Source organism: Cariama cristata, unplaced genomic scaffold (genome assembly GCF_000690535.1).
Source record: "Cariama cristata isolate BGI_N322 unplaced genomic scaffold, ASM69053v1 scaffold10822, whole genome shotgun sequence".
NCBI classification, from domain to species: Eukaryota; Metazoa; Chordata; class Aves; order Cariamiformes; family Cariamidae; genus Cariama; species Cariama cristata.
This window is the reverse complement of record NW_009604452.1, coordinates 1822-29769: the sequence shown is the minus strand read 5'-3', so window position 1 is coordinate 29769 and position 27948 is coordinate 1822. Positions and strand designations below refer to the sequence as shown.

General features: G+C 36.7%; 1 protein-coding gene across 1 annotated transcript; it reads right to left on the bottom strand.

Moving 5' to 3' along the window:
• On the bottom strand, positions 1-27948 carry LOC104158067 (PHD finger protein 20-like protein 1; the record flags this gene model as incomplete). The annotated part of the gene is made up of 11 exons (XM_009695628.1): positions 1-526; positions 1649-1811; positions 5211-5580; positions 5981-6176; positions 8373-8472; positions 10392-10573; positions 10975-11139; positions 18198-18302; positions 19626-19682; positions 27354-27560; positions 27763-27948. Coding segments are annotated over 11 exons (1874 nt in total), but the record flags the coding sequence as incomplete, so codon positions are not given.

Below are 27948 nucleotides of genomic sequence, written 5' to 3'. Positions count from 1 at the left end.
AATTTTTAGTCAGCTGAATTCTGCTAATTTAGGTTTTTTTGCCAGAGGTTTCAAAAGAGTAGCATTGTTCTTTGCAGAGTTTTTGTTTGTTCAACTTTCCTGTGTGTGTGGATTTTCTTGTTTATCATATTAAAAATCATACCAACATTTTTCAGTATGTAATACATAACACTTTGAAGGCTGGACATTGAAAATTCAGATTTTCAATATAACAGATTCCTTACTCTAAATTTCCTCTTCTCTTTCTAAAGCTTCAGGCTATTAATGTAATCAGCAAAGAACCAGATAAATGCTCAGCTTTTTGCTGTCTTCCTGTCAGTCTTGTGGCTAGTAAGAAAATTCACTGTAAATAACCTATTTTTATTTCTTTATTCTTCCTTTTGTCATACAGAGCAAAGCGTTGCTATTTGCTGTACTTTCCCCATGTCAATTAAGAGCTGTTTGATACGTCGCTTGAGCTGAGGCAATCTTGCCAGAGGATCTGGTGGTTCCAGTTCTCCAGTGAAATCAAGCCAGCTTTCTAAAACTACAGAAGGAAAAGGAAGCGGATTAGAATAAGTTTTCCAGAAACAGCTTTCATAAAAATTAAACCCTTCTTACTGTCTGTCTTTTATAAGAAGGGGAAATACACTGAGGCTGTGATTTTTATTTAACAGAAGAAATTTTTATTAGGGAAACACCAACTAATTCTGTTTCACTCAAGTAATCCAAATATATCTTCTGATTTGACCTTTACTATAAAAAGGTACCCGAGAGCAAATTATACCTTTGGCTAACGATTTACCATCTACACACATAAAAGAAACTCCAGTTCACCATCTTCTAGCTATGACAGTTCTGCAACAGGAAACGCAATCCTTAAATGCAAGGCTTGTTTTTGTCACTTTAACAGGCTCCTGTTTACAAAGTCCAGATTAGAGAACGGTTTTCCAATCTTCAACAAATGTTTCAAGGAATTTCTTTGCTTGCAGAGATACAAGGGAAAAGGTCAAGTCTGTTAGCCTAGAAATATTGCCTAGCACGAGCAGGAATATTGAAAGTAAAACTGCAAATAAGAATAAGACAACTTTATTTGTCAAAAGACAATAAGGACTCCTATGACTAGACTACAAGCTCCCCTCATTCTTAATTTCGATGACTGGCAAGTAAACTTACATGCTGTAATATTTACTCCTACACTATAATTTCATTCAAGTTTTCTCATGAAGCCTGATTTGTCTTCCTGAAACCAGTTACTTACTAATATAGAGCAAACCAAAGTCGAAGGCAGACTGAACACATCTTTTTTTTTTTTTTCCTAAATATTGTCAATTACTAGAACAATCAGACCAAAAACATTCCAGGCATAGAAAAATCCATCAACTTTATGATCCAAATCTGGACAGAGAAGTTATCTAAGCTTTGTGAAGTCTGCCTAATATCACAAACTTCAGGGGTCCTGAGTGCTTAGGCTACTTTATTAGCCATTCAAAACTTGTGGAAGGGGTTAGAGGGGATCAAGGGTACAAGCTCTGGTTATAATTTTGGGTACCCAAATTTGAATACAATACTTACAAATCCACCCTTAGTGCCTCAGATCACCTTCAACATGGTAGCTATTAAAAATACTGTTACAGGCATATTAACAAGTATGTGGCAATGCAGTTACCATCAACTTCTTTTTCAATCAGGTCCATTCTGCTGGTGACTTCATTCTGTACATTCTCTATATGGGTAAGGAGATTTAGCTGCCATTGAAGATGTGTGTCCACTTGTTCTTCCGAGCCTTTTCTTTCATTACAAACAAACACAGTGTTTCCTTCAGCAGAATTCTTCTTCATAGAAGCAACAGAAAGAAAAAAAATTGCCATTTAAAAGGATTTTTTTGTTTTGTTTTCTTTAAATTTCTGGTGTTGATTTCAACACCTGAGTCACATGATAAACTACGCTGTTTCAGAATTGTACTTCTGTCTACTTGACGAAAAGTATACTCAAAAAGCCACAAACCATGACACATCAATAGGCTGAACCAAACAAAACACAAATTCCATAACAATGAGCATGTAGAGCACTGGGCGAGTGACATAAGAGGTAAAGTTTACCAGTTCATGCACTTTGTTTAATGCAGTAACACAGACTGCATTTCCATGCCCTTTTTATACAAAACATGACTTAAATCATGAAGTGCTGAACTGCATCAGTCTACCATCACCAAAAATGTGCAAAATCCTAACATTTGTTTCAACTTGAGCCAGAGAATGAAGGAAAACTCCCTAAAATCCAGTAATATCCAAGATGTCAAAAGTCACATTTTGCACAAATAAGCTGCCCATTCTATTTGTTGATTTTCTGCTGTTGCTGTGGTCTCATGTAATTTGCAAGCACAAGTCTGGGATAGAATTGAACATGTTTGGGAATAGTTACAAGGGCAATTACATGCAGAGTTATGCAATCATAGTATCTGAGGAAGACTGACTTCTTTGCAATAATTAGTATCTTCATAGTGAGTCAGAGATAATACACAAGTTCCTCAACTTTCTATATTTGGTGTTTCAGCTAATGGAAGCCACCAAAGGAAGTATACTGGATTTAATGAGTTAAAATGTTCAGCATCTCCATTAATTAGCAATATTCACAATTTCCATTTTACATCCACTATGACTTCATATCTGATGAAGTTCTTTCACTATTGATGATTCTATTTTAGCAACTAGAATGCTGGATACATGTGCTTACACAGTGTCAGTTCATGGCAAATGCCAGAGCAAGGAGTGAATTTTATCATATTAATATACTTCTCTGATGAAGCGCCTAGCTAATTTTTTTCTACTTCACATAATAACAGACTTAACACCGTTTTTTTCTTAAAGTATTTCTTCCTCCAACCAAGAATGGGAAGAGTGATAAGAGACAGGAAGAAGAAAATAGGGACTGACAGATTTTCAGTTACTTCTCAAGAAAAAACAAACAAACAAAAAAACCAAAACCCAAAAACTTTCTTTTTAAGACCTAAAATCAATTAAAAAAACCAAATCAAACCTGGACCAACCTGCTGGTAGCTTTATGAGCAAGTCCTGGAGGACAAGAATGTTAATATTCACAATATTCATTAAAGGAGTTAAAGTTATTCATCAAGGACAGATTTAAAGAGTCATAAAAAACCTCTAAACTCTCAAACCTTTCAGATAAAATCTTTCTTCTCTCAAGACATCAGGTTTGCCTCCACAATGTTTTCATTATTCAAACTGTTATTAATCTTGTAAAAGATATTTCCAACATAAGTAAGAAATGCCCTATTTATTAGAACTTTCAGACCTTAAAACCACAAGAGAAGAATGCCATTTTTCCCCTGCTGTATGAGGACCCAAGTCCACAATTCTAAAACCAAGATCATCCATTAGGTGATCTTTTAGATGCCCACTGCAGCAGATAATATATTTATTTTTTTACCTTTTAATGACCTCTGTATTTATTCAAATGGCTAGTAAACGTTCCTTGAAAAAAAAACCCACAAGATCAAACAAGTCCTCCTCTAAGTTAAGAGATCAATGTAGGCAATCAGGGAGTGATAGCAGGGGTAGTAACAGAAGCAGAGTACAGGATCCAGCTTGTGAAGAAGAAATAAATGGGAGGTTCAGGTGGGGAAGGCTCATGCTTTCAGAAGCAAGAACCAGGAAACTAAACACAACTTTAAAGATGATGCATAGTCCAAAAAGGGACTCCATAATAGTCAGTCTGAACACTGTTTATAAGAGAAAAGAAGATACGTAACAGAACTGTAGATTAGGATAAGACAAAACAGTATGGAAAACCAGAATAATCCAAGTTCTGCGAGATGCTAGAAGGGAAAATCCAAAGCCCCAACCAAAACTTTGACAAGGAGAGGTGAAAAAGACATCTTACAGACAAGTCAGTTCATGTAAAATTGGCACTTCAATGCCAGTGTCATCATGGTTTTAAGGTAAGTACAAACAGGTTCATGGAGAAACAAAGGAGAGCTTTTCAATGTATATTAAGTCCAGACAGAAAGACTTATTTCAGATATCAAGGTTGACTACTGACAACAAGGCGAACTAAGGTGTCCCAAAGGAAAGAGTATTCTGACACTGCCCCAAACAGTTCTCTTTGTAAAACAAAGAGCACCTGGCTTTTTAGATGTATGCTTTAGTCTGAAACAAACATTAGTTTTGTTTCACTGCTTACATGTACTTTCTTCTAATTCCAAATGTATTTATACTATACTGCTGCAAGTTTCCTTACTATACAAACTGAATATAATCATGCGATTTAGCATACAAACAGTTATTTCTAACTAGAATGAGCCAAAACTTCATACTCAGACTATATAGCTTACATGCCACAGTTAAAACTAAAATTAAAAGAAAAAAGACATATCTTACTCATTTCTTCCACACCAGAAATTGTACTTCAAAAGAGGGATGAGTTGGGCGACTTATTCTCACATAGTTGGTATTGCAGAAAACAGAAAGTTTTGTTTCACTTTGTTTTTTGCTCAAAGAGAACTTTTCACTAAAACCAGACTAACAAGTTTCAAACCTTTTCCACAACGTAATGTATTCAAACCATTAACGCAAAAACAAGAGAGACATGTTTAAATAGTCAAATATAATCCCGGCTAAAAACTTGTGAAACATTTAGTTAGAAGAAATATGCAATATAAAAGAATCAAAAGAAGTTGCACATGAGATGAAATCAGTTGGTCAGTAAATTATTACTTGTGGACAGCATTCTAGACAGTGTTGCTACTAAAAGAATACAGTACAGTAATAAACATTATTACAAACCTCAGTTTAACAAACAACAATAACAACAAACCCCACACGTAGAAAACAGAATTGAGAGAAAAAAGAAAACTTGTCCCATTTTCTTCAACCTCACAAAAAACATACAAAGTTCTGTTTCAAGATCCTGCATTTTAAGCATTTAAGCTCTTCCCCCCCTCCCCCCGCAACACTGGATTGAGCATAAACAGTTTTAGCATTGGCAATATTTTAACCACACTTTGCATTTCATTCACCAGCTAAAATGGTTATACTTCACCTGAAAGTATTTCAGAGATCCAACTTTGCTTCTAGTGATTTCTGCTGACTTATTTGAATATATCGACTTACAACAATGAACATTTCTAAATACTTGTATGTGCTTGAGTTTTATGAGATTGAACATATTTTTCCATCTAAGAAACTTCCCAGATTAAGAATGATACTTACCTGCTCATTCACACCATCATCTTTAAAAGAATATTGTAAACAGTTTTTATTCTCTGTGTGAAATTCCTGATCTTCGTCAAAACTACTTGTATCTTCATCATCTGAGCTCATAGGGTCAGTGACTGCTTTGCAGTCTTGAGCAAAACTCTGTGGTTTTTGGTAACTGTGCTCACTTGTGATGTATGTTTCTTCCATCTTCTGGGGTATACTGGGTGGCTCTTTATGGTTTTGACTGTGATACGTCCTTTCAGTTGGATTTACAGCATCTGGAAAATTAATTAATTTTTTCTCTACCCCAACAGTTATTTGCTCTTGTTCTTTTCGCATCCCTGAATAAGCCCAGAGATGAAGGTCTGGGTGATGCTTATTTCTGCAACGAAGAGAAGGAAACAAAGTTATAGAGAATACCACTTAACAGCACTGAACTATTAAGCATCCACTTCTGCTAGATCACAGCTATTGATAAGAACCATTATCAATACGTAAGTATTCCTAGGTCACTTATCAGTTTAGGATAAATCCAGAATGTCCCTTTAACACAAAACTGACTATATATAAAAAAAAATCATCAATAATCCCAATAGATCTGCTCAGGTACTGAACACCTAACTCCCACCAAAGCTGAGGGTACTCTACATCTTGCACTTGAATTATTTAAACTATTATACAAGAAAGAACTTTAATGTGAGAGAATAATGCATATGGAATAATGGTAGTCTCTGCTACCTAAATATATGAAGATGGAGAATAAACTCTGGACTGATACTTACTTTAATATCCCAATCTTCAACTGCAGTCCATGCAATATTTCAGTTACACCATATACATCTGCCAGTAGGTGATGTGTTGACACAATCTTTTTGGCATTAAGATGAGAGTAGTTTTCTTTCAAAAATGATAATCCACACATGTGTCCATTGTTTAGCCAGTCTTTATCATAAAGATATTTGGCACTCCACCTCTGACCTGGGGTAAGCAATAAACAAACTGAGGGCCATCTAATGCCACAGCAGAAACATATTTAAAATTAGAGTGCTATAATTATATGCTGTATTCTCCTAAATGTCTCATAACATCCATGAAAGAAAGAGTCAAGATCTTGCTATTAATATATTAAAATCTAGTTTTTATGGACTAAGAGGAAACTTTTAACACTTATGAAAACAAAAATAAACCTGAAATCTCAAGACTTCTCTAAATGGTATTTGAAATGAAAATCTAATCACCCCTGCAATCAAAGTACAGGATATTAAGAACTGCACTATTATCAATCTAACTGGGAAAAAAAAAAGTTTAAATCAGTATTTTATTTATCTAACTACTGCAGCTTATTTTTTTTTTTAAAAAGAAAACCTAAGTTACCAAGAGAAATGTTAGAAAGTGGATTTCATGTGGACATATCCAAAACACCTAGTTTGTTTCTAAAAGACAAATATTTTGCTTCAATACTGAAGTCAATATCTATTTATCAGAAGCCAGAAGAAGGCTTCATGGAAAGCAGACATTTCAAAGTTATCCAACAGCAGACTTCTTACACTCTCCTTTGAGTTGCCTTTCACCAGACACTACTAGACAGGATGTTGTTGTAAGCGGGCCTTTGGTGTCCCATACTATGGCACCATCTACAATCTTAACCCAACAGGTATGAATGAGTATTTAGCTAATGCTTCTACAGTAATTTAATAATTATTTAAAAAAAAAAAAAAGGAAAACAAAAAACAAAACTAGAAATGTATAATGCTAATTATTCCAATATTGTCGTTTACAATGAGGAATCCAGACAAACAGAGTGACTGCAATATCTTACACTCAATTTCATATCAAACTATCATCATATACAGAACAAAGAATGGGTTGATGGAAGCCCTTCATACCTTTCAGGAGAATACCCTGTCTATCTCCTTTCTGCCCATTATCCCAATACACTTTAAAATACTGACATTGTGAATGACCTTTTTCTCCTGACACAGAAAGAAAAGAAGTAATGGTTAGGAAGGGAGAGAAGGTAAAAATTAGGGACACAGTCTCTGCATAACAGGGGATAACCAAGTCCCTAGTACAGTGCAGGGAAAGAACACATGACAAATTAGTTGCTTTTAATAAGAAAAAGCTTGACTGTTCAAAGAGTATGCCACACAGAACTATCAAATAAGACTCTGTACCATCAATTTAGATTCACACTGGGGCAAATGAAAAAGTCACTTCTTTCCAATTCTATTTTCCTAAATTTTCTTCCCAAAAATAACTAATAAAAAACTGTGCGATTTTATACCTCTGTAAACAGTTTTCAGATTTCATTTCTTAAACTCAGTATGAAAGTAAATTTGGGTGTATAGTCTCATTGCCCTTTTGAAAAAGCTGGACTGTTGGATATTTCACTAGAAGACAAGTATGTGCGTTTGCATCAATTGTCAGGGAAAATACTAAAAGCTTTCTTCCAAATCATATAGTTTTTCTCCAAGTAACTGCAAGAAAAATGGATTTATGGACAGAACTATTTTCAAATCAACATCTTCCTAATCAAATACATTCAGTTTAAAAGTAAATAGACTTTTCCTAAATCTTACCATTTCAAACTTATCCTGACAATCTTAAGTTCAAGATATGCTGTTTGTGCAGTATGGTTTACCATGAAAAAAATCTAGCACTTTTTATATTTTACATACTCAGTTCCACATCTTTATTTACACAATTCTGGACAAATGTAAACATTATAAAATTGCAATTAATATGAAATGACATCCACAGCATATTTGAATGTACTGTGTTAATGAGTCCTTTCTCTCTAAAAAAAAAATATTTAAATGAACAGATGTGATTCCAAGTATAGGCAAACCAGATCGCAAACTAACCAGAATGATTTGTTTAAAAAGACTTTTCAGACTACGCTAATGTCAAAAAGTGCTAAGTTTTGGGGGGAATTAAGTTTCAACAACTAAAGCGATGGTAATTAAGATCATGAATAAGATTTAGCATAGCTAAACAAGACATTACTAACAGGAAAGTAAGTTTTTGCTCAGAGTCAAACTTAGAATCACTTGCCCCAAAGAAGTATAACAGATAACGCAAAACAGACAAAGCTTTAACAATTTAAGCAATGCATAACATCTCTGCTTAAAAATCCCAAGCAGACAGCTGCAGATAAAGGTGGTTTACCCATACCTGGCGGATCTCTGCAGATATAACAGATGTACTGCTCTGGAATGCTGTCCTCTAACAGTCCCATGCAAACACTGTGCTGCCAACACAAGCACTCTTCACACTGACATTAGAAAAACACAAAAGCAGAAACTAAAACTGAGATAAGTAGATTCAAAAATCAGAAGCTACTTCTTGTATCGTCAAAATGCAGAGAACAGTAGTTTAACTTAAATAGCTGGTTTGAGTAAGATTATTTTAGCTGGGCAATTTGTGTTCGGGTAGGCAAAGGCATCAAGCTAAAAAAGAGCTCTAGTTCTGAAAGTTACCTCAACCACAAATTCCAGACTGGGGAAAAAAAAAATTGAAGATGTAATATTTAATAGTATTTTATTACAACATTCAGTATTTTAGCACCTAAATATTTAGTAGTGAAACATAAGACAGGAGTATAATATTACAGTAAAGTAGAAAGATAATGTAATACATTACAGCATAACAGTGAAAAGTAGAAAACTCTTCAGTTTAAATATTTATATTTACAAAGCATCTCTCCAGTGCGCTAGAAAGATGTGTTTTTAATATCGCACCAATGGAAAATCTAAAAGAAAAAGAAAATGAAGAGAAAATGAAAGAGGAGAAACAAGAGAATAGGAGAGCAAAATAGAAGTGGTAAGACATGAGGGCCTAGCAACAGCAAACTGGTTGCTCTCAGTGAGACAAGGTATGAAGAGGAAAAATCAGGCTGTCATCGGACTTTAAAAACAGGCAGGAAACTACCACTTAAAAATACATTTCCCTTTCTCAACTCAGCATTTTCTTGTTTTCTAAGTACCTGCTGTTTTACCACTGAAAGGGTCTCCTCTGTTTTGACATGCTTTTGAGCATCAGCCTATTCAAAACACTGAAATCACCTTTCCTCTTGTCATAGCACTATGGCTACAATTTCCCCTCCTCTCTCCAAAGATTTCTACATCAGTCCATTTTTCCACATTATAACAATAGCTGAACTCCTGCTTAGTTCCTCCAACACAACACTGCATTTCAGTGTGTTCCCAGGGACAGTCTTTGTGTCCTCCATTTTCAGGTCTATCTGTCATTTCCAAAAAACTTTAGGTCCACTAATATAGGACAGTCATACTTACTTCCTTCAAATCTCACGTAAAAAGGTTCCATATTTTCAACAGAAACGGTACCACATTAACAGCTGAATACAAACCTGTTTTTTGAGTGGTGAAAAAAACCACAGGAAGTTCATGGCTTTTTTAAAGTTACCGACAACTCAGTTCTTCCTCACTATTGCTTGCATCTGATCTAATTGCTATATTATGAATTCCTTGAGACAAAGACTTAAAATTATTCATTACTAGATGGAAATTGCTCCCCTCATTGGAGTACAAATAGGTAAGCAACAGGAGCTGCAATCTATCAGTACCTGAATGTTGTGCAGATGCTGTATACTCTTCTTCCCTTTTTTCTATACCAAGTAAGATTCAAATTCTTAGCAGTTTCTAAAATCAGGTATGATATCTAGTTTGAGAAGTGCTGTTCTAAAGATGAAGCATGCACATCACACACACATCACAGTTACTGACAATACTAAAACATCTGTATAGCAGAGATCTTGCATATAGCTGAGGTACTTTTACAGTGAGCAGAGTGGTTTCTACAGTCAGTACTGCAAAGCACAAGGGCCAAACCAGAAGGGCTGGTATAATTGGGATGGTCTGTGGACAGAAGTGAAAATTTGCATGTGGGACAGGATACTTTATTCCAAATTTATCCACTGGCTATAAAGAAAAAGGTTACCTTTCCTTACAAACCTCTTTAACATATTAAATTGCTGGAGAAACCCCATCCTAGAGTAATAGTTCTGCATACACCAAATAGAGCCATGCCAAGTGCAGAACGTAGAAATCTTTTGTTATTGTTCACTTCTATTTACAGCTCTCTACATAACTTTGGTCTCAAACACATCAAAAGCGGACCTTCACAAGCAAGACATTAACACGGAAAATATATCCCCCTCTTAAATATCTTTACCTGAATCATAAAGCCATTTTCTTCATCCAGTTCACAAATGCATCTAACAATTTCATTGAGAGCATCATCTTCATCCTGAGACTCTTCAAAGTTAGTTGAATCAAAATCCTGATTGTATTCGTCACCACTAAGTAACAAACTCTCTGTAGAGGAATCATCCAAGAACTCCACATCTGAGAGGTCTAGTAAATATAAATACATGTGAAATTGTGTGTGCAGAGATGTAATACTTTTCAGAAATATGGGGGGGTTTGGTAGTTAAAAATCTTAACCTGCACACAGCAAAAAAAAAACAAACCAACAGCGCTCTCAAACACACTGCTAGTATATTAGATTTCCTGATGAATTCTGCAAAAAATCTTTAACGTCATCTCCTCTGAAGCACAGTAGCAACACTTAACCGAAGCAAGTACAATGCAGAACAGTTTGAGGAATATAAGCATTTTGACTTAAATAGATGAAGTATAAATCAGTCACCACATTTATAGCTACAATATCAAACATAAACCAAACAATTTCCTTTAAAATTCTCTTTCTCAAAGAATTAAACCTACAAACTTAAGCTGTTGTTCAGTCAACCTACTTTCTCCACTAAGATCAACAGACAAGATAGCTCTTGGATACTGGTATGATGTATTCTTCTCTGAGAACATGCTGCGCAAAGTCAGAGAGCTCCCCGAGGACCGTGTTAATGGAGAGGAACATCTGTCCAAGAATTCAACAGAACTATCTTCATAATCTGAATAATCTGAAAAGTTAAAAGAAAATAAGTTGCTGTTACTAAATTAAAGTTTATGACAAATGACAAATGCAAAAAAAAAAGAATATTTAAGCATACTGCAACATTACCTTCAGAAGTAAAGAATATCAACATTGAGGTATCAGGATAATGAAACTGTAAATATGAAATGGCAAAAGCTCTTCCTAACATATTTTATAAAAAAAATTTCCAGTGAGGAACATAATGAAGTTTAATAGCTGACAAGCATTATCCTTTTAACTCCCCCCTCCTCTCCATCTCTGAATGTACAGAGGAATCATTTTCCTAGAACATTATACAGTCTTCTTGTTCCACAATTCATCCTGTACCCTCTGCTATCCTTAGAGATACTGCCACTAAGTCTCTCTTTTTGCCTTAGATCTCTTTGTTGCTACCTAGAAGTAACTGCAGACAGTCCTGTCAGGTTAAGTGATAAAAGCTTGTTTGCACACCTGCAGAGAAGCACAGGGAGTCCAAAGAAAACCCTCCTGGGATATTCCCAGGCCACTGATGGGCTGATGGCTCCTGGATGGGCCTGGGAGCACCCCAGGAAGGTATGCACAAGCCCAGAGAAACAAGATGAGCAGGCAAACAACAAACACACCCTGCTCAGGCCCCTCCCAGGGCTGTCCCAGAAGCATCATCTCTCCATTACTCAGGTGTAAAACCCATCGCGATGCATTACCCAGAGCAGCTCTCTGGATCACCTTCTGGACTAAGGGCAGCTGCAGCCCAGGGTTGGGGAACACTATGGGATGTAGGGGAAAGTAATTTTGGGATTTTGGCAGGTGCACACCCTGCCCCTAGACAACAACAGAAACTTCTTCACTGATAGACCCCTAAGTCCAGGGACAGGAAAGGTGGGGCCACTCGGTCGACAGACAGAAGTTTCTGGACCACTGACCACATATGACCACAGATCAGATTCAACCTAGGGTATAAATGGAGCCCTGCCAAGGGGCCATGTTGAGTCAGTCCTCCTTGGAGCAATGGGTCTGCCGTCAGGGACTCTCCTCTTAGGCTGGGATGTCACTTAAGGAAACTTCTCGAGGTTGAGAGCCTTCATCTTATAGGTGAATGATTGTGCATTTTGAATCATCATTCCAAAGTTTGGGGATCCTCTGAGGCATGTAGTAATTGAATTCCACATGGTATCCTGAACCTGTAGTTTAACATTTGTCAGAGTATAAACCTGTTTTGGTCAAGAGCGCATTTTCTTTTTATCCTGAGTTTCAACTTTGGTTAAATGAATAAAATTCTCTTTTGAGTCTGCCATCTGCCTGGTTTGACTGCATATATCTAATCCTTTAGACATAAGCTGTTGACCAAGTCTGGGACTAGGAGTGAATCCAGCCACAACTAGACTCCTCTCTGAGAAGGGGTTTAGAAAGCAAGGGGGTCCTCTCCAGACCTTGTGACTCAACAGGAGGGTCTCTCTGGGAGTTTTGTCTGACCTTGTCCCCAACAGGGATTGAAAATAACCAAAGGCAGGGAAAATGGATGGACCTAAGTGATTTGAGGAGGAACAAGCACAGGGAAAACAGAGGAATAAAGGCATAAAAAAGGTCAGTTGTGCATAAATAGTTTGCTGGTCAGTACACTTGTCTGGCCATGCCCTGCATCTGATCAGCACAGTCTGTCCTATCTGTGCTGGCACAGCTGGTGGAGCTTCCCTCCTTGGAGATACTGAAAAGGCAACTGAACATAGTCCTGGGCAACCAGCTCTAGATAGCCCTACTTGGGCAGGGGGTTTGGACCAGAGGACCTCCAGAAGTCCCTTCCAACCTCAACTATTCTGTGATTCTTATTAAAACCCATTTCTAACTCTTATCCAGGTAAGAGGCTTTCTATTCAGTGTGTAGGTATGTCTATGGGAGTCTGAGTGCCTGCAAAAGGAGTCAGACCACAGCTGGAAGGGCCCATGTGTCTGTGGTGCCAGCACCTGCAGAGACTGGAGTGACTCAAGTGCCAGCCACTTGCAAGGGTCACAGGGGCCCATGAGTTCATGCTGCAGCACCGGGAACCAGAGCAAGTGTCGGATTGTTAGTAGAGATCAAGCTGGACCAGTTGGTGAGCAGGTGAAGTGGAGTGGGAGCAAGGGGTGAGTGCGACTGCAAGGGCCAGCTCTGGGTGTGAGGGCCTCTCTAAGGGCGAGAGCTGGGGAGCTATGTGAATCTGGGAAGTCCTGGCCAACTCTGGGCATGTGCAAGAGTGCACATACGAGTGAGATGGTCTGTAATGCAGTGGGGCTGTGGCCCTGGAGGCTGGTATGTCCAGGTGCTAGTAACTGGGAAAACTGGGATCCAGAGTCAGCTAGTGGGCAGACAGTGTCTGAGCCCAGCTGCTGGAGGGATCCACACTGTACACAGATATCTCTCTATGTTCTCACTAGTGGACCCTCACCCTGCTCAGCCAGACAGGGGAGCAGGATGAGGCTGTTAGAGCATGCACACAAGTGCAGACAGCACCATGCACTTCTGCTTACTGGTAATACAGCAGTATTGACATTTATTGATACCAGCATGATATATTTTCCTCTAACATACACTATTTGCAACAGCCTCAAGGAAAACATTTGCAAGCCTGTCCTTAATCATAGTGACTGGAGAGACTGCCCCAGATACGACATGGAATCATACATCATAGAATGGTTTGGGTTGGAAGGGACGTTAAAGATCACCCAGTTCCAAGGCCCCTGCCATGGACAGGGACACTTTCCACCAGACCAGGTTGCTCAAAGCCTCATCCAACCTGGTCTTGAACGCTTCCAGGGATGGGGCAGCCACAACTTCTCTGGGGTCTGTGCCAGTGCCTCACCACCCTTGCAGTAAAGAATTTCCTCCTAATTTCTAATCCAAATCTACCCTCTTCCAGTTTAAAACTAATACCCTTTGTCCTGTCACTATTCTCCTCGATAAAAAAATCCCTCCCCATCTTTCCTGTAGGCCCCCTTTAAGTACTAGAAGGCTGCTATAAGGTGTTCCCAGAGCCTTCTCTTTTCTAGGCTAAACAGGCTCTCAGCTTGTTCTCACAGGAGAAGCGCTCCAGCCCCCGATCATCTTTGTGGCCCTCCTCTGGACCCGCTAGAGCATGTCCATGTCTTATGCTGGCGAAATGGTAATTAAGTGTAGTGATCCATTTACTCTTCTTAAAACATATTACTTGCCCCTGCCATGGACAGTGACACTTTCCACCAGACCAGGTTGCTCAAAGCCTCATCCAACCTGGTCTTGAACGCTTCCAGGGATGGGGCAGCCACAACTTCTCTGGGGTCTGTGCCAGTGCCTCACCACCCTTGCAGTAAAGAATTTCCTCCTAATTTCTAATCCAAATCTACCCTCTTCCAGTTTAAAACTAATACCCTTTGTCCTGTCACTATTCTCCCCGATAAAAAAATCCCTCCCCATCTTTCCTGTAGGCCCCCTTTAAGTACTAGAAGGCTGCTATAAGGTGTTCCCAGAGCCTTCTCTTTTCTAGGCTAAACAGGCTCTCAGCTTGTTCTCACAGGAGAAGCGCTCCAGCCCCCGATCATCTTTGTGGCCCTCCTCTGGACCCGCTAGAGCATGTCCATGTCTTATGCTGGCGAAATGGTAATTAAGTGTAGTGATCCATTTACTCTTCTTAAAACATATTACTTTGAATACAAGTGAGTAATCAGATTTCTACACCTTCATCCCTCTGTAGGAAGCATTCCTGAGCATGCCTGCTACCAGCTGTAGCTACAGTTTTCTTGCAACGGGTTCCACAGTAAGTTTCTCTCCTAAATACCTTTCATAAAGCCACTGTTCATATTTACTTTCTCCTGTCAAAAACACACTGTCTACCACATTTCCTAAGTATATTCACTGTAGGGGACTCTATTCAATGAGTAGTTGAGTCAATTACTTCATGTTATATTGCTGTCAACCTCACTGCAACAGAACAGTACAAATAACAGAAATTACCTACCTTCTGTGTGATATGGGTTTTATATGAACAGTCAATCACGCATATACTCAGAGTTTTTGTTGGATTTTTTTTTGTTTGTTTGAAAGCCTTGTGCAAAACTTATCTGGAGCACACAATGTGCCCGCTCCTTCTTCTTCCCCAAGATGCCTCAATTTGATTCCAGAGGAATGGAGCATGCCTCGCACCCTTTCATTTCTGCCCATGCTCTGAGTAGAGTGAGCTAGTCCTGGAGAAAGAGAAGACTGCTTCTTTTGACAGATCATTTTTCAGTGGGCTTTTTCAGGGTCAGACTGGAGTCACAATCTGCCGAAGAATTTTTCTTTTTTTCCCCAGTTAAAAAAAAAAAATATCCAGGCAGAATACTTCTGGATTACCAGAAACAGATTTTCACAAGATGAATTTGCAAAGAATAAAATGCTCAAGTTTTACTTACACTGCTTTCTGCATCTGGATTTAAGATTTGTATTTGTTGGGGCATTGGGAGGTACATAGTTTTCTCCTAATATTTACAAGCACTGGATACGGTCCCTAGAAATTGGAACCTAATCATGGTACCTCTGCCAAGCTTCTACGCTTCAAGACAAGTTAGCAAAAAGACCAAAGGAATAAAAAGAATCCAAAAAACCCCAACCCACAACAAACCACCCTATAAACTCAACAAGATAAAACCAAAGAACAATACTGGACATAAGAAAATGGCTCTGATATTAATTTGCAAGAGGTACTCCATCTGAAAGAATTTGGATGAACAGGGTTTGCAGAACCCATTGCATGTCAGAGCTGTATGGAACCAGAGAACCAAGTGCACCCCAGACAGTGTGAAGCCTCAGACTCTCTGATCTCAAGCACAGCACTTTGCGAAACAGCAATGTATCACATGTTTAGATGAGAACCCCCAGTCTGACCAACTCCTCCCAAATCTTCTAAATTGTGCACTACATCAGCCTTTTCTGATGATTCATCTAAATTCCAGGATTCAACACCAAAGATGACAGATAACTTCTCTATTTACCTCTCTCTTTGGAAATACAGGAAATAGAAGGCTCAGGGAAATACTATGTCAATGTTTCCCCATTACAAAATACACATTTCTAGTTTTGACCTTATTTCAAATCTGTAGCTTACCTTGTTACCTGTTAAAACAGTTCTGCAGAAAAGATCTTTTTTCAAATATTTCAATTATTATTTTGCTTATTTTTATGCAAGTTCTTTTTCAAACACTTTTACATCAACACTCAGTGTCATATACACAAAGGACAGAAGAGCTATAAAACATTTTTCTCACTCTTATCAAACTGCATTGAGAGTGCTGCTGGGGATATTGCTGTACATAAGGTGATGACACATTACTTTTGAACATTTTCCTAAAAATGAAACCCATGGAGAGTACTAACTCACCCTGCCATGTTTTAATAATCACAGATGAAGTAGCCGGCACTGCTTAGGGTCTTGGGGTTTTTGTTCTTTTCTTTGGCTTTTGCATACCTAGCATTTACCAGTACCTTGCAAATACTTCGATGCCTTCCCAGTGTAAGTAAAAAACTCCCAACAATTTTTAGGTTAAAAAAAGCAAGTGAAGTTCATAGTTTAAAATTGTATTACTCCAATACAAAGATGGTAAAGCATGTGAAACCTAGATTATTGCAGTTCACATTCAAGCACTGCATGATTTGGGAGTCACAAATTTTGGACAGTCAAATGTATAATCACTCGAGAGATCCACAAGGCATCTTTAAAAATTTGTCGTCAGAAGCTCCTTTTGATGCATAGGGTTTTTTCACACACTCTTGTGGAAAAGTTTTTAGAAAATTCTTTTGTTTGGTAAGGTTTTACATTTTCACCTTCTCATATTTTAAGAAATCTTAAAAGTTTTTACGACTGATATCTAGTGAAATACACTCTCAAGGTACACAAAAGTAAAGTCAATCTGGTAGGCATAGAAAGGACAGTCTATATTCTAATTTTTAAACTTTTTAATATCTAAAGATGTTCTCAAAAACCCAACCCAGAGGCAAGATAAAAATAGGTAGTATTATTTTAAGTCCTGAAACACTTCTTGAAGTAAGCAGGCATAGAACACAAAAAATAAAGTTCAGTCTTTGGCAAGAAGAAAAGACAGAATGAGTCTGCATTTGCCCATGCTGTTATTTTTATTGCCATAATGCTGCACCTAAGACTGCACTGGTTGCAAAAAAAGGTAAACCAAGGAACCTGTAGTGTGATGTTATGGGAAATAAAAAAAACCAAAGGATGTGGAAAAGCGGAAGAAATACAAAGAAACAGTAAAACTGTACTGGTCAGCAGAAGAGTTATCTTTTTACTAAAAAAAACAAAACAAAAAAAAAACCAAAAACCCCCAAACATTGTCCAGTTTTTCCACAGAAATCATGCCAAGGAGAGTTACAGAATGGACGGTGCTAAAACTTTATTACAGGAGTACTTCTCAAACCAGGAGAAACAAAGCATGAAGCGGTTTCAAAGGGTTTTTTATTTTGTTAAAAAAGCACAAGCTACCTAGAGCTTCATATCTAAAAATCAAATTTTTTTTGTCCTTCTAGGGAATGGAAATAGCAGAGAAAAGAAAAAGATGACTGATATGATCAAAGAATTGGAATAGCAAAGTAAGACAAAGATAAATGGAACCATCATTTGTCAAGACAACAAACAAGGTTGTTGCAACAGGGATGTCAATTTCAGCTGTTAAGGATTAATTGTTAAGGAGAGGCTGCATTATATACAGTAATCCACTGAAATTTAGCAACAGACTAGATACTAGAATAATTTTAATGTTAGAGCAAAATAGGTAGGATGTGTATACAGAGCTTCAAATGAAGAATTTGAAGAGATAAGAGTGAGCATATCTTTCGAAGGAAGAAAAAACTTCCATGAAATATCTATGTCCATCACTTAGGGACAGGCTGTAAATCCAAAAAATAGGTCATAAACCTAAATGTCCTTTCAACATTTAAGGCCAAAGCTTATTCTTTAAAATTTCTAAAACTAGACATTCATACTGTTTAGAAACAAGTTTTAATTTCTAATGTCAGAAATGCACTGAGTTGTTTTGCTTACTTGAAAACTATGTAAATTGAACTTACCATGCTGCTTAGATTTCTTCTTTTTTTTCTTCTTCTTTTTCTGTTTCGATTTATGATCTTTCTCCTTTTTCTCTTTTTTCTCTTTTTCCTTTTCTTTTTTTTTACCTGAAATAAAATTGAAACATTTTAAAACAGCAGTACCATTCCAAATTACCTGCTTCATTCGGCTTAACCTACAGATGATGTTCAAAATCAAGTATTCCAGTTGCCTAGTCAAATCAAAATGATTCAGTTAATTGACTTGATATCTTGGGCATGTCTCTCATTAATTGCCGGTAGAATGCTTTAAAGGAATCTCTCTCAACAAATAACATTTTATGTATTTCCAAATGAGATATCATAGCGGAAGAAGATACAGCAAAGCACACAAAATAAGTGACATTATTTAAATAGCTTATAACATCTATTTCACTTACAGTTTAGAACAAAAAGTTTTGGGCAAGAGAAAAAGTTTTCAAAAGTGCAAAATTCCTAACCAAAAAGATAGCATAGTCTTAAAAACACATACTAGGCCTATAGAAAGTCATTTGAAGGAAATTCAGTATCACAAAACTGCTGATGCTGTCAGCACTTTCTACTACACAGTGACATCCTCATACAAAATTGATTCTGACCAAAATTTATGATACATTTTTTACACTGCAGTCCACTTCTAAGCACTGTTGGCATACACAAGAGGACAAGTACTTTGTCTCAGAAAAATTCTATTTAACCTGTTAATTCTCCCCAGATAAATATATTCCACAACATTTTCACTCCATAATCATTTTCTAAGTGATCAGCAGTAAGATAAATAACGAGGAAATGACTTGTTACAGAAAATAAATCCTTAAAGCCGGTCTTTAAGGATTGTTCCCTGCACACAAACTGGAGTTCTATTATCTTCTTGGGGAATACAGAAACAGAACTTTTACCTCCTGGAAAAAAAAAGCAGAATCATTTATGAATTCTTGTCTAACTCTAATATTTTTTTATTTTTTTTTTTTAACACAGGATAAAACCAAAACCCTCTTAATTTATATTTTCTTTCAAGAATTGCCAAATGTTTCGCTAGTAACACTCAACTGTTTTCTCCTCCCTGCCCCCAAATTAGCATGGAAATAAAGGTAGTATTACCAATCAACTGGAAAAAAAAATTAAAAAAAATACACACACACACAAAAAAACTCACCAAACTTTTTTTCAGACCTCTAATAGGTACTTTTTTCCCAAATCCTTGCTATGGGCACTTTAATTTTCTCTTCTAAAATTACTCTTCCACTATAAACTTGTCATATATATATAAAAACTGTTTTTAAGACCTAAACAAACAAAAGACGTCCAGCTGGGCCCAGGAAATATTTTACGCTTTTACATTTGCTCTTCAGAAACATCAAGCGTTAGAGAATTTTTCCTCTTTTCCTAAAAATATTGTTGCCCTCTACATACCGTATGTTGAAGAACTTTTCTCTTCCAGTTTTCCTTTTCTTTCCAATCTCACTGCACCTGCAAATTGAAGAAGAATTACATAAGTGCAATGTCTGGTTGATGACCCACTTTCTTGTAAAAGTCATTAGGCTGTAAAAAGTCCTAATGGTACATAATAAGAAGAAACATACAAACAATAAAATTATTTTTAAAGTCACTTTACAATTATTTTTATTGTCTAAAGCACTGGAAACAAAAAGTATTGTAGTTTACCAACTTCTGAATGCTTGTCCTTCTCAATCACGTTCTTTAATATTTTCTCCTTCAGACTCTCAAAACATTTCTCCTTTATGGGCACAGAGCACTGTATCTCTGTCCCTTCAGAGCTCACTGATGTGGAAGACCTCTTTTTTTTACTATTCCCTTTGGGTAACTTTAGACTATTGGTTAAAGGCATTTCCAGATGCAAGGCATGTACATGGGACGAGGGTGCTGAAAACAAGAAGACAGATTTACTAGGCATTCTGTAAGGATTGCAGCCAGATCACTGGCTGTGTCAGATCATTGAAATGTCAATTATTGGTAATAATATCATCACACTTAACATATAATTACTGCATACGAATGCCTAGGTCTTAGTCTTACATACAAGACAATACATGCCACAGAAGACTTCTTTGTCTGTTTTGGAATTTGCACTCACTTTTAAACTACTTATACTGTTTAAAGTCTACTTTTGCCGCTACTTTTAAGCCTTTTTGTTTCCTTTTGTTTCACTGTAATAGAAACCCATGTCAACAGTAAGGATTAAAGGCGCTGACATTGTCAGTATCTTTTAAGTTAACATTCCATTATGTGAACAGAGAAACTAAGCTCTAGTACAACATTATTAGTGCTATGTATGAAATGTACACTTCTGCTTATTGCATTTTTCATTGATTTTAATAATATTTAAATAATTCACTGTCTTTCATGTGTTTATTTAATCCATATTTGAATTACATGTAAAATACTGTGATAATTTGTCAGAATTCAGCATCATATACTGACAATTGTTATATTGCACTATCCAGAAGTTTATTCAGTGAAATATTTATCTGTTTTTTTAATCTTTATCTGATGCAAATTAAGAAATAACATGGCAAAACAAAACTCAAATTATAATTTTCATTGTTAATATTTATAATCAAATAGGACAATGGAATTTTCAAATAATCAAACTAGAATAAAAGTTATTTATAAAGAACATTATTGAACTAATTCGAAACTCTCTATTACTGTGTTCACTAATACTGTGTGAGCTTTAAGTTTCATTTAAATGTAATTACGAAAGCCTAATCTTCATCAGACCATTAAGGATATTTCAGGACCATACCGAAGTCACACTGTACAAAAAGGCAGCTCTGCAAAGTCATAAGGGGTTCAGGTTTTACAATGCCAGCTGTAAGTACGTGGAGGCACCAGTCACCTTTGGTGTCTCTCAGCGCATGAGCCCAACAAAAGTATCAGCATGTAAGAAACACGTGTGGGTTAAAGTGCTGAATGAAAAAAAAAACAAAAAAGGTCCTGAAAAATACCTGCTAGGTGTCAAGACAAAATACAAAGCTGATCTGGAATGGGTTCTTTGATCTCCTCCTTAATTTTTTTTTAATATCCAGTAATAAAATAACAAATAGCTTTTAAATAAGCAGCGTTAAGGTAATTTAGTAAATTCATCAGTCATAAAAGGATTCCGGGGAAAAGGCAAGATTGACTCCATAAGGTGGCCTTCCAGGCTTGGACAGACCAATCCAATTCTACTATGATACAACATACACGTTACATGAAACTTACTCCAGGTCCAAGGCAGCCTTCTCAGGAAAACAATCAAAATGACATAGAGTGAGAAAGCTGCAGGGGTAGCAATAGCAAGTGGTACATCACCTACCACACCACACAGCACTTTTATAAATGCCAGCTGTTCCCAGCTGCAAGATGCAAGACAACACCATACTATGCAATCTAGCCAGCAGCCAGAAGCAGCGGCTCAGTTCTGCATGTTGGTTTCCAACACAAGACACAAGCTGAATGATTGACCATGGCTGAGGCTACCTGAGCCTTTCCACTACCTCAAATCAACCATCTCATCTAAGACCAAAATCCTTTCAAGACTGATCTACTATTCAGGCTCTTGCCTCTGTCTGTATTTCACAGGTGGACTTAGCTTGCTAGGATACTTCTCATCGACACAAAATACTATCGAAATAATTCCTTTCTTGGGTTTCCTAATTAACATTTCTCCGAACTGCTTTGCCATCTGTGGAGCAATGAGTATACTTTAGCACCTCAGCAAAAGAAAAAAGTGACACTTCTCCACATCATGATGCTATCAACGTCTTGTCTGGTTTCTAAAAAAAGCACAAAAGGATCACCCAAATGCACATAATTTGGTGAAGTCACTGCCATTTTGATGAAAAGATGTGAGAATGATCCATCATCCAAGCAATCGCAAGAGAAATTTAGTCTCAGTATTAGATGAATTAGTACTTAAACTTCATTATTCAGAAGAAATCCTGATCTCAGACATTCAAACGTGCTCTGGTATTGATAGCCACAACACAACAAACTTCAGTGTCTCAATAATTTTTAATACAAGCATATCTGACAAAGTAATCAGCTAGTAACTAAGTAACTGTTTGAGGGAACATTTATGATGGGCAGAAATCTGCTACAGTCACACAAACATCCATATGAACAACAGAGCTTTCCAGACTGCCTTACTATAGTAACCTGAAAAGAGAAATTACTATTATGCCTGCATACACTGCAATGTTATTCTTGGTTTTTATTTTCGTTAATGAGAAATCATTCTAGATTGACAATCCTAAATTCTCAAATCCTAAATAAAGTGTGAAGGCTTGTAAAGTCTAGTTTTCAACTGTGCAATCACTATGCCTTACAATCAATCACAAAATTAGATGAAGCAGACAATCATGGTCTGAAGGACAAGTAACAAATACAGCAAGAAAAATACTAGTTTATAAAAAATTTCCTTTATGGAAATATTATCTTTTTTTTAACTGTTACTTTTAATTGCAATTTTGTTCTTGTGGAGCAGTCTAGTCAGCCACCTCCCACAAAGTGAAGCGTGGGAGCTTTGCAATTAACACTCAGCAGAGAGAAAGATGCTTAGAGATTAGACTCGAGAAATTACTGATTATATCATTGTTCTAAGATCAATTTTATCACCAGAAGACTGGTTTCATATTAAAAATAAATGCAAACCACAACACTTTGCAGTCCGGTTTACGACACGTTTCCAATGCTACCTCTCCTGGTCTGACAAGGTCAAGCGACACAAGCCTCCCCTGTGCGAGCACAGGCACAGAACAGGATGCTGTCCTACGAGCGCAGCAGCACAGACAGGCTTTTAGTGGTACTGCCTATTTCAGTTCAGCAAATTAAAAATAAATTGTACCAATGTTAAGCAACTTATTTTGTTGCACGATATTCTGTTCCATGGCTTTTGATGTTTCAAGTTTCCTAATAACAGAAACATCATGATCTGCATTAATATACCACTTAAATCATAACATGGTCAGCATAATTCATGTTTCTATCATTACTTTTGTGTTTTGAATTCCCAGTGCATAGCATGAATTTTATATCTAAATGCACTTTAAATACATATTACAGATTAATACCAGAACCTGCACAAAATTATCTCTTTAGGAAGGATAAGGGTATGAAAGGTTCTTGCTTGCCTTCAGCTCATCACCCCAAGAATCAGCTGGGAACTTCAGGACAGAGATTAGAATGGCAGACATTCAAATTAGGGAGTAAACCTGTGAATAGATGTTTGGAGTAAAACAAACAGCTCCAAAGTAACAAGAGCTTTAGTTCACTAGAGTCTAGATACCTCTTAAAAGCAGGGTAACCAATAACACTGGCAAGAGTTTATTAAAAAATGACTGATCTCATTTTCTGAAAATTTTGTACATCAGTCACCTCTTGTTCCTGCTGCAGTGAACTGTTGTCAGTAAAATTATGTAAAAGTATACAATATTTTTTTTCTTTTTGCATAAATGCAAATTTCTCCCATATAGTTAACCTAATGTTACCCTACTAGCAAAATCATAGACTGAGCTAGAACACAAAATAACAGCTAATGATAATACTGTTATATTAGTATTATAAATACTTATTGTTATATTAGTAAAGGTAGTAATATTTTCCTTTTACTTAAATTTTAAAACCGAGATTGCTTGCTGAAATTATGTTTGCTCAACACATAACAGTTAAACTAACATAAATGGTGTAGAGTTACAGAAACCAAGTGAAAAATATCACCTAGTAAAAAAAACTAAAGAAAATTGCAACTACAGAAAGATCTGAACTTCATGTAGTCAGAACTGGAAAACTACAGCGTTTTGCATGTATTCCGACTGACTGTGAATTTAAAGTCTAGGAAAGACTAAGTGACAAAAATGCAAGTTATCCACATTTTAAGCAGTTCGACAAATGAAAGCAAGGATTCTTAGTTGTGTGTGTACAATATCAGGCCATCAGAAGTAGGCCCATGCAACAGTTTAGGCACAGCAGTACCTCTGCTCAATGATCAACTGGTAGTGTATCAGTGTCTACCAAAGCACACAGCACTTCCACGTAGCCTGTGGACTGAAGGAATTGATCACAGTGCTTTTGTGTTGCCTTTAGAAATGATAAATTGTTCATTTTGAGCAACGATTCTGAGATCTATGTGTTCATACTATGAGTTGCTATTTAGGCTTCTGTGCTTCAGTGCATCTTGTCCCTCCTCTCTGAAAAACACCAAGTTAGTACCTTTTGAATGAAGAACTCATTAAAATGCATCATTTTCAACAACATAAAATTATTTTTTCAATTGACTCAACAGATAGCCTCCATCAGAAGTCTAAACTTCCAAAGCCACAAATTGCAACTCTGAGTCTAAATCAGTACAGCTCTTTTACAGAAGAGTCGGTGATTGTAATAGGCTGTTTCAGGCTAAATACTTCCATTATCTCTGTAATTTCTGAAACTACACTTATCTACTTCAATGATTATGAAGACAGCATGTCCAACTTAAGTCCACTTGGTAAATTCCATAGTGTTATCAAAATCTCAATACGAGATCTGTCCAGACTGTGTCAATAAAATCTAAACAACAGAAACATCATAAAAGGACACAGATTTAAAATAGTTCTTTCAGATTAAAAAAAGCAGACAATTACAGAATAGTCTGGATTTTACACCAGAGTTCTCAAATTGTAATGTATAGAGTCACAATGCATATGCTAAACAATGCGATATATTAAATTACACTTAGGCACGCAGATGTTCTTGCATAATGCAAATTAACTTTTCTCAATAATTTCAAGCATCAACAGGAATGAGAAAGGAAAACTTTGGGTACCTCTCCTTTATATACTAGCTTGACATTGTTTAAACAGGTTCATTAGAAAAGGAAAAGTAGTGACAAAAAAAAGAGTGGATTCTATTAATTCTTCTGAAGCATGCAAGAATTTGGTGTAAATATGTGTGCTTAAGTAACCTGTCTTGAGAACCTGTGCTATTTCAAAAGCAAAAAGACACCTTGTAAAGCAGAGAATGCAACAAAAACTATTCAACAGTGTAAAGTAACTCCAGAGGTTTCAAACCTGAGCTTAAAAGCTGTTTTCCTTTTTCTTCTAAGAAGAATATGAGGATATGAGACAAATGAGTTCCACCAGAGCTTGAGAGCTTATAACACTTAAAATTATGTAGATCCAAAAAAGCCCCATTAAGCTTTACATACACTATAAACTGTATCCTCCAGCATAGGTTGAAAGTGCTTCCATCTTCCCATTCCAGACTCAAGTAGTAATATCAGATAATTTTGTCAGGGAATGGTTTCTCCTGACATGAAGTGTGTGGACATCAAACACTTTCAAATCATAAATAAAGGTGGCTATAAATGAAACATATTATTTCTTTAATTAGACTCAGCTGTGGTCAAGACCAAGACCCAGCTCAACAAATAAACAGGTACAAGGGAACACATGGGTGCTGGGTTTAGAGTCAGATCACTCGGACTCCAAGCCAGTCCCCTGACAGAAGCGGGCAACAAAATAAATACCTATCAGCATTACCAACTACACACTAAATGATACAGAAAAAATATCAGAAAAGCCAGAATCAGAAAAATTCCTAGTAACTGAAATGAGTTCTAAGAAACAAGAAACAGATGGTAGTTGGAAGCTGTTGGTTTCTTTTATGATCTTGGTCTATGAGTGGGCAAATATATATCTCCCAAAAGCACTTCTCTTAGTGGTAGAAGACATGAGATAAAAAGACGTTTACAGAAGACATTTTCTCAGGAATCTGTGATTCTACTGCTATGCAATGTATCAAAGGCAAATGAAGACTGCCACATGGTTTCACTTGAGAAATTAAGTAATATTTTTAAAAGTTTAAGTGGCAGCTCATTAGAAATTCCCATAGCCCTTATTTTGACAAATTAGTTTAAGAGATTAATAGATTTTTTTTTTGAGAGAGAAAGGACAATTACAATCACCTGTTTTAATCTATGCAATATTGATCCAAAAATTCTGCTCGGCTTTTGCTACATCAGGTTAAAATAGCTATGCTACAATTCAATGAAGCGATTACCTTACAGTTTCAGTGGGAGCATGTGTAAGCAGACACCCAAGAAGGGGCTGTATATACTAAATAAAATGTTTCACTGACCTGTTGAGCACTGCAGCTATAATATCAGCTTAATGCAAAGTTGTTATTTCTCCCCCCTGCAACAAGACTAAGTTATAATTTGAGTGCCATAATTATATACTATAAGGTCATGTTGTCCTCCCTTACTACCGATCACATTTACCAAAAACTTCCCCAGCAGAGTACAATAATTTGATTTTCTTCCTCCTCTTACTTTATTGAACAATTTTCTCATTTAACAAAAAAACAAACAAAAAATCAAAAACCAAAAGACTTGAGAGAATTCTCTCTTGGAAGTCAATTAAAAACGGTATGATACTCACATAAGAGGTTTATTTATGAAAATGGACATCTAACATACACTGGATTAAAACAACCCACTTTTGGGGTCTGCAAACTAGTATGTGAACCCTGCTCCAAATCTCTTAATTGCCTCTATCCAAGTGATTCACTTAAACCAGAGTAGCCAGTAAACACTTACGAAGTGAGAGGCAGCACAGAGTTCCCGTACTGGCCTCTAATATAATTCTGTGAGGGTGAACCACATCTACATAAGTTTTAGACGATTTTTCAGAAATATTTTCAAGTAACATTTTGTAGCAAGCAAATGACAAAATTTCCACTGCAAACAGAAGCAAAGGTAGAAGAATGTTGACTGTCTTTGAAAATGTACTAAGTTTTAACGCTGAAGCCACAAGATAAATGAGGGCATCTAGATTTAGTACATATTAGTATCTTAGTAAACAACTTCTTAAATTATTTTTACAAGTTTTAACAATATAAAATATTTTTGAAAGAAATACTGCTTTTTACATTCAACACTCTCAGATCCTCCTCAAAAGTGTGTTAGAAGAAGTGCTAATGCAGCTCAAAGCCAGCGGAAGATGAAGAATATGCAGATAGATGGATGCCAGGAAGAGTGGCAGGTTTGCGAGTGTGCAGAAAGGGAAAAAAAAAGTATCCCCTCTTTCTGTGTGATTGAATATATACACGTTTTAACCCTACAACTATAAATCTAACTGGTTGTATACTGAATCTCTTTACCTGACGCTGTTGTAGCTACTCTTCCATCAGTTACTGCTTTGGAAGAAAGATATGTAATCATCTGAATATCTTCCTTGTCTTTACAGGGATATTCATTACGGAAAGTGGATTCTGTGGATAATGGTGCTGTAACTTCCGAACTACGGCTTAAATCAAGAGGGAGACATGGTCCACGCTTCTCAAGTGACATATGAGCAACATCAGGTACTACATAAAAGAAAAAATGTAGTATTAAAAAAGATACATAGGTCAAACAACAGTTTGGATTGCAGCGTTACATAACATAGGAACAGCATACAGCTATAGCTACAGTAAGTCAAAATATCCCATTAGATGAAAACCATGAAAGGTCTAATTTTTATGATTCAATTTCTCTTGGGCAGTTCTTTATTAGATTAAGATACATTACCCTCCAATTTTGATGACTGTTGGTTTTGACCACTGATGGAGAACACTTTTCCATCAGTAACTGAAGAGGGAGAAGAAACATTTTCTACAGAATCATCAGGCAAGGAGCAAGTGGCTAAACGCTGTGATCTTCTTCTCCGTTGGCTATGTTTGTAGGATCTAGGGGAATTCACTGGCTGTGATGGAC